This window comes from Drosophila virilis, chromosome 2 (assembly GCF_030788295.1).
Source record: "Drosophila virilis strain 15010-1051.87 chromosome 2, Dvir_AGI_RSII-ME, whole genome shotgun sequence".
In the NCBI taxonomy this organism is placed as follows: Eukaryota; Metazoa; Arthropoda; class Insecta; order Diptera; family Drosophilidae; genus Drosophila; species Drosophila virilis.
Window position 1 is genome coordinate 9,346,232 of NC_091544.1, and position 8,105 is coordinate 9,354,336.

At 47.7% G+C, this 8,105-nt stretch overlaps 1 protein-coding gene across 6 annotated transcripts in view; it reads left to right on the plus strand.

Annotated features, from left to right (window-relative positions):
• Nucleotides 1-8,105, plus strand: part of sba (six-banded) — a 29,191-nt gene that overhangs the window by 16,602 nt on the left and 4,484 nt on the right. For 2 of the 6 annotated variants that reach the window (XM_070207472.1, XM_032439384.2), the window contains exons 5-7: nucleotides 3,784-6,050; nucleotides 6,117-6,210; nucleotides 6,273-6,623. In XM_070207472.1, the coding sequence (XP_070063573.1) occupies nucleotides 3,784-6,050; nucleotides 6,117-6,210; nucleotides 6,273-6,623 (2,712 nt within the window). Of the gene's footprint in view, nucleotides 1-3,783; nucleotides 6,051-6,116; nucleotides 6,211-6,272; nucleotides 6,624-6,925; nucleotides 7,329-8,105 lie in introns of all 6 variants that reach the window. The other 4 variants (XM_032439381.2, XM_032439383.2, XM_032439382.2 and 1 more) reach the window with 4 other exon arrangements.

Genomic DNA, 8,105 nt, shown 5'->3' on the forward strand with positions numbered 1-8,105 from the left:
CTTTATGGGGTCGGAAAAGTCTTTCTCCATGCCTTAAACATCTCATGACAAAATTAAAATGCCAAGCATATAAAATAGTACATTTCAACATACCAACGTTGGTATAGACTGAAACAGGCAAAAAAAGAACCCTATATAAATCTTGCTAATTAAAGTGTGCATTCCATTTTCAATGCCATGACAACCCTGGCAAAATGGGCAACGGCAAACGTTCCCAGCGGTAGCCGAGCCTTTGCTGCGCACTAAAGTATGCTAAAGCAAAAGAATTGTGAGAACTGCATATTTTGCTCGATTGCAAAAACGACGTCAAGCTCGAGGGAAAGTAGGGCGTGACAAGGGGTGGGGGCGGTGGGTAGCGAAGAACAGTTGAAAATAGTGTAGATACGTGCGATAAGTGCAGGCGAGGCCGAGAAAAGTAAAGCAAACCTCGCGAAAGGCAGCACAGCAGGAGCCAAAAGCACACGGTGCAAACAAACAATGCTATGTACATATGCGCATACCTATCCACACGTACACACACACACAAGCACACAGACACATGCATAACGGATGCAATTGGAATGTGCTTGGCATGCTGGCAAGTGGAAAACACTGCCTAGACAATGATAAAGTGAAAAAGCACACATTGCAAGTGGAAGAAAGGGACAGAGAGAGACAGAGAGCGAGATAGATAGATGCAGAGAGTGGAATATAGAGAGAGACAGAGCATAGTATTGCAAAAAGGATGATACGCACATATGTTAAAAGCAAAGCAACAGCAACAAAAAAAAAAAAAAAACAAATGGATTGGCGAGTTCAACAAGCTTTAAGCATCAGCGCTTTGAGGACGTAGGCGTGGCAACAGCGTTGCCTTGACAGCAAGTGCACTTGCAGCTGCCCCCCTCCGACAACTCCTCTCTCCTTGCATTGGCTTGCGTCATGTTTTTTTTTTCGCCCGCTGTTTGTTTGCTTTTCTCTGGGCCCTTGTGTGCGTGTGTGTGTGTGTGGGTGTGTGTGTGTGTGTGCTTACTTCGTCCTTTGTACGCGCCTGTCAAAGGACCTGAACATGTTTGTGCAGTCAAAAGCCCGTTCAGGAATGTCGCCTCATCTGCCGTATAGCTCCGGGCAGCTGCATGGATCTGGGCATTTGTAAACATAAATATTATGTTTATTAAATACCCTCAACTGTTTAACATTTCCACTTCAGAGCGCCCGCAGCAGCCAGTCGTGGCCGACAATGGGCAGGGGCGGGGGCATGAAAAAGTTACTGGCAACCAGCGCTAACTGTACGAATTTTTGGCCACAAACGAAAGTGGCTAGAAACTTTAAACAGCATTTTTATTGCCCAAATCCGTGTTAAAAGTTTCTAGCGCTGTCTGAGCTCGCTTGTTAGGGCGTTGCTCGACAGCCATGTAAAGTAATGTAATTGATAATTTTGCCAAAAGAAAAAAGAGAATATGTTTAATTAGTTGAGTAATTACAAACAAGCTCGCAATTACAATTATGCTTCTTATTGACTAAGGAAAAATAAGCTTTAACAAATTACTAAACTAATTAAACAACAGTTTGTTTAATCAACGGAAGTTTGTTAACTTTGCAAGGGATTAAATATTAAATTAAATTACTTCTAATTACTCAGGTAATTATAAAAAGTTTGCAATTACAATTCAGAGAGAGTTGACTAAAATGTTGGACAGTTCTCTAAAAGAAAGCGAGTTTCTTTAATATACCTGAATAAGAGGTAAAAGTGTCCTAGTCGTTGCCCGACTAGGAGATATCCTGCACCTTCTTTTGCCAACACCAAATGGAGCAGAAAATGAATTTGATTCTATTCTAGAAGCCACATATCAAATTTGGTGACTAGCCAAAGAGCTAGTCATAGAGATTTCTGCTAAAAAAAATAGGATTACGATATCTTTCTTAACGATTGTTGGATATGAGGCCATTTATCGATTATCGAACTGCGCGGGCATTAGGAAGACCTACGTTCTAGAGGACCTTCCTGCTAGATGGATTCGGCTGTTAATGCTGACCAAAGATACGTATACTTCGGTCGTAGATGCTTCCTTCCCTTCTCCCTATTACCCTTTTTAGGCATTTTAAATAATTTTGGGCTTAAGAGCTTTTCACATATATCGCTGACACAGAACAAACACAGTAATTTGTATACATAACTTGCTTTGGTAGCTATAAAAACAATTTTCAATTAAAATCGGTAGAGTAAGCAAATAACTCGCTGCAATTTAAAGTATTGTGTTTTTTTATAAACTATCCCAGAGTGTTTGTTCTAGTTAAGGGTATGCCCTGTACATTAAATCCGTTTGGTCTCTTGCGCCCTGTTGATATAACGTCTGGCTTTCAATTCTGCTTTTGTGGCATTCAACGCGTTCGGATTTCAATTTGAGATATGACAAAACTGTTGCCGCTTTGCAGGAGACGCAAAGCAAGTCACACGCACGAAAAATAAAGAAGGGATTTTGAATGCGTTTGGGGTCACCTTTAAGCGCTTGCCGCCCTCTACGCCGTGGGGCTGACAATTTGCCGCACAGAAGGTGGTGCTGTGGCGGCTGACCCCAACCACGGGGCGTGGGGTTCATTTGTGCATGGTGCTCGGCAGCTGGGCAAACATTGTTAAAACTTTCAAATGAAAAGGTTAATTGAAACAAAAGGGACTTGACGGCAAAGTTTAGCCATGCGCGTCCGTTGCGATCTGCCCATCACCCACGCCCACTGGCCAAGAGGCGCAGGCACTCTCTGTTCTGTTAGCGGGGGGGGGGGGGGGGGGGGCATTCAAATTGCGGCGCGAAGCAAAAGTTTGCTGCGTTTTAGAAATTTTCGCGACTGCGGCTTACACAAGTGTTTGCATGTGAGTGGGAGGGAGGAGAGGGTCGGTCCACACAGGGTTGGACTTGCACAGCGCCCAACTAGACGCCCCTTATTTAATATAGTTATTAGATTATAAAGACGAATCGGGATTGGGTTAGGCTTTTGTAGTCTTCGACTTAAATACATTTTGCTGCGAATATATGAAGTGCTAGATATAAGAATATTATCTTGCATGTAAGGGTATATACTTGTTAGAACTCTTGTTCAGCTAAAAACGGATTACGACAAATTAGAAAACTTTTTCTTGAATACCCCTGTCATAAAAATCAATCTTGATAAAATCATTTTCATTTCCTCGTCTGGATTGAACCGATATAAATATATAGCTTAAACTAAAACAATTTTTCCACATTGTTTTCAACAATGGCTCTTTAATAAAAAATTTGTTAGTTATTTAGTTAACGTATAAATAATATATATCTGCACGGGCATTTAATTTTTCGAAAAAATGTAATGCTTTTTCTTTTTACTTGAAAGCATTTTTGAGCTTTTCTAAATGTGGCAGGTAATGGTCGCAGCGAAGTGTTTGTCCTTTTTATTTCGCATTTTAATTAAATTTGCCATTATCTGAGCGCCGAACCATCTGAACCTTACTTCCCCGCAGCTATGGCTAGAACCAGTCTCTAGTTCCCTTCCAGATCTCCGCTCATAAGTTTGCGGTGCACGTTTTCGTGTTTTGATTTTATTGTGCTTCGCTTTCGCAGCCATTTGGCATTTGGCGCTTTTTGTTGTCTGTTTTCGTCAAGTGGCAAGCGGCAAGCGGCAAGTGGCAAGTGGCAAGTGGCGACCTTTGCGGAACGCCCTTTGCTTGCTGGGGGACACGTTGCGGGCACTTTAAGGACGACGCACTTTGCATAAGCAACGAGACGCTCGCAATCTTTTGCTGACTTTTCCCTTTGAATTGTGGCTATATTTCAGACGCTGATTGCCTCAAGTATGGCAACAACACCAACAATAACAACAACAGCAACAACAACTTTAAGCTGGCGTGCAGGACATCATATGCAGCAACAGTTCCAGCCGCAGCCACGCCCATATGCACAGCAGCGACCGTGATGCAAACTAGTCAAGCAACTGGCATGGACAGCGCGCCAAAGCGAGCAGCTCCTGCTCCTCTTCCAGTAACAGCTGCAGCAATAGCTGCCCCAACGCATGTGATAAAGCCCGCGACAAACGCGTCTAACCCTGCTCCTCTTCCGTTAGCCCAGCAGCCCAACTTCAAGGATGATCCCGCGGGCTATCTGCAACAGCAAACAACGCTGCTGCACAATACGCTGGGCGTGGGCTTAGATGCTAAGCCTGTCACAGCTACTTCCACGGGCTCGGCCACGGCCAGAGCTCTGCCCCAAGAGCCCATTGTGCATAGTTCCCAGAATCAGCAGCAGAGGGAGCGCATTCGCCGTCTCTCGCTCTTTGCCGGCGGCAAAGTGGAGCAGGAGCCGAGCGCAGCGTCTGGCCATGTGGCACGCTCGCTGCACGTTGATACGGCAGCTGCATTTGCACGCCCACAGAAGCCCCAAATCACCAGCATTACAGTGGTGCCGGCGCCGCAGGAGTCGCCAGTGTCCAGCAGCGGGCCCGAGGCAGAGAAGCGGCCCGAGCAAGTTGGCGCCATCTCAACCAGCCACGAAAGTCCACGCCACAGCCTCTCTTCGCCCACGGACTCTATAGACTCGGCCAAGAGTACGCCCTCCGCCTCGCCAAAGCCGCAGCAGGCGCAGCTTCAGATGCAGATGCGCCAGCCCCAGGTCCAAACACAGGCAACGGTACAGCCCACAGCCCAGCTGCGTCTGATGCGGCAACAGTGTCAGCCCGTGGTGGGTCAACGCCAGCCGGTGGCCATTAATGGAACCACTACGCTCACACGCAGTATTGTTACGACCACGGCGGGCATCAGTCGACCAGGCACCACGCTGAGCAGCGCCAACTCCACCGTGGCTCACCTGCAATCGATGGCGAGCAATGCTGGCGGCAACCAGCTGATCATGACTTCATCCGGCCAACTGCTGGTCATACCCTCGGCCAGTAAGCAGCAGGCAACCGCTGCACAGCCGCAGCGGCAGGCGCAGACAGCACAGCTGCACGCACAGCCTGGTGGCGGTTACATTGTTAGCCAACCCTCGCCGATACTCAACACTAACGGGGCCAAGTTGCTGCATCATCAGATAATCAGCTCGCAGGCCAGCCAAATAAGTCAGATCAGCCAGGCGGGCGCCGCGGCGGCGCCACAGACAGTGCTGCTCAACACATTGCCCAATGGCGGCTACATCGTCCACCACCAGCAACAGCAGCAACATACGCAGCAGCAGGAGCCACATCAGCTGCTGGGTATGCCACAGCCAGCGACCCACATTATTGCCTCGCCCGAGGCTAAGCGGCGGACACGTAAACGCAAAAGCTCTGTATGCAGCACACCGCCGCCGCCGCTGGTCTGTGGTGTTAACGGGTCGCCGGCAAAGGCGCATTCGCCACAGATCTCACCCAGCATACCCAGCCAGGCGCCAGCGCTGCTGCAGCAGGCGGCAAATGCCGCGGCGGTTGCAGCTACGGCGCCACCGCCGCAATTCTCGCAGCAATTCCAGCTGAGTCCAGGCATCCAAGGCATTGTAGTCAACAAAACAGCGACGGCGGCGCCTCAAACGCAGCAGCTGCTGCTACAGAACGGACAAATACTGCAGCAGGTGAATCTTATTGGGCAGCAGCTACTTATGCCCGCTGGCCTGGTCATGGGCCCGGACGCAACCCTGTTGCAGATACAAAATATGCCCACGACAAGTCTGCTGACGCACCAGGGCCCGGTGATGCTGCGCACGCCCTCACCGCAGAACAAACCCTCCTTCATATCGCCCAGCGGCGGTGGCCAGCAGTATATAGTGGGCGCCAATGGACAGCTCAGTCCCATTGGCCAGATCTACTCGACGCCCATGGGCCTGGTTATGCCCACAGCTCAGCAGAGCGGCGCATCCTTTGTGCAGGCCAGTCCCACGGCCACCATACAGATTCAGCAGCAGCAGCCGCAGCCACAGCAGCATATAAGCCTGCAGCCACCCCAGGCGACCAGTTTCGTCTCGGAGTCGCATAGTAGTCGCCAGGCAACCGCCGCCAGTCCGCCGGATACCACCACATGCAGTCCGCGCAGTCCCGAGCGACCGCCCAGCCATCGCAGCAGCGGCAGCGGCGACATGGTCAGTCAGCATAGCTGTGATTCCAATTGGGATCTTGCATTTATATTAATTCTCGTTGTTTTTCAGGTGCAGTGCGTCTCCAGCTCGGAGCCTGATGCGGCCATTTCGCCACAAAGTACCGAGAGCCGCCAGTCGCCCTCTTCCACGGATTGCGAGAGGAGTAAGTGTTTCATACAGCTATCCATGCCAGTTCATTGATTAAATCCCTTGTCATTGTCACAGGCATCTGCAGCAGTAACGTGTTTAGCCAGCCTAGCAGCATGTATAAGCCCTCGGAGCCTAAAATTCGGCGTATTCACATCACATCGCAGCCGGCGCCGACGGCGACGGAGAGCAACCACTCTGTGGGTCTTATGGGTCAAGGTATGCGTTTGGCTAGCTCTACAGCCCTGTCCATCTCATCATCATCGTCAACTTCATTGTCAACACCATCAATAACAACGGCGGCATCAGGTCGCCAAGCCATGCACCAGCACCAACACCAGCACCCGCATCAGCCCCATTCCGCTACCTCGAACAGCCACCACAGCGTCTTTATCCATAATCAGAAAGTAGTTAGCGTTGACTACCAGGGTAAGACCTTGCCAGTGTCCTAATGCCATTAGCAACCACTAACTGCATCCATTCACTAACTGACCCACACCACCAACACCACCGTCACCGCTACCGATCACTCACACACCTGATGCATGTCAAGCACTTGTCGCACCCCACGCATCCCTCTGCACTCTGCTTTTGTTGTGTGATTTCTGTTCTGTTTCGTCTACCGTCGGGAATCGGGTATCGGGTGTTGGGTACTGGGTATCGTGTATCGTGTATTGAGTATTGAGTATCGGCTACATTAACCAAGCCGCTGCATCCAAATCTCTATGTAGAGTCGCCCACCACGACGCAGCTGCCGACCATTTCGGATGCACCAGCACTCAATGAAGCTGCACCACTCAAAACCACCTGCCGCACGCCCACCAAACGGGCACGTCGACAACACCGCGCGTTGGCAAGAAACTCGCCAACTGGCACTGTGGCACTGTTGCCACCGCGAACATTTGCCATTGGCGAGCTGATCTGGGGGCCGGCACGTGGACACCCCGCCTGGCCAGGCAAGATAGTTAAGATGCCCGACGGTGTCTGTACACCGTCGCAACAGTTCGATCACGTGTGGGTGCAATGGTTCGGTGGCAACGGCCGTTCCAGCTCCGAGCTAATTCCGGTCAACTTGTTGCAGAGCCTATCCGAAGGCTTGGAGGCGCATCACAAGGCGCAAAAGGATACCAGAAAGTGAGCATCACATGAGAAAGTGGGTGAAAATAAATATGCCAACTGAGACAGAGAATGAGACTGAGAGAAAGGTTTGATCGATGGGGATCGATGGGGTGTCCAAGTGTTATAGATTCCGGTGCGACGCAGAATCGAATAGATTTGGCTTAGACTTAAACATTGATTTATTTCTTTTTTAGATCTGCACCAAAAAGCACTGTTAAAAAAAAAAAACATTTTTAATAAGTTATTTTTTAAAGTAGAATTATTATGCAAAGATTTTTAAAGTAATGTTTTTTTTTTATATGTAGCATTTAATGTAACATGACGAAACTTTTTTCCTTAATATAATCCCAGCTTATTTATATATATATTCATTTCTTCAAGCATATTTATCATGTTACATATAAATATTTTGGATCTTGTGGCGATTCGAAAATTATAATTCGTCTGTTTTAAACAGCAATCAAATTTGTAATTCAATTCATACAAAAATGAATTAGACTATTTGAATATTTAAAAATGAAAAAAGTAAAATATTAAATTTTAAGGCTAATATTCTAATATTCGAGCCGCCACAGTACAAGAGAATTGAATTCAGATATTTTTGCAGTATATATTTAGAAATTAGTATATTTAGTATTTGAATTTTCTTTGCAAAAGTTGATTATTTTGTAGCATTTGCATTTGCGAATAACTTGTAACTTGTTGTGCAGTGTAGCAATGATTGGCATTCAAATGCATTTTTAATTAGTTTCGACTTTAATTTGTCCATTTAAATTTTAATTTTGCTAATTA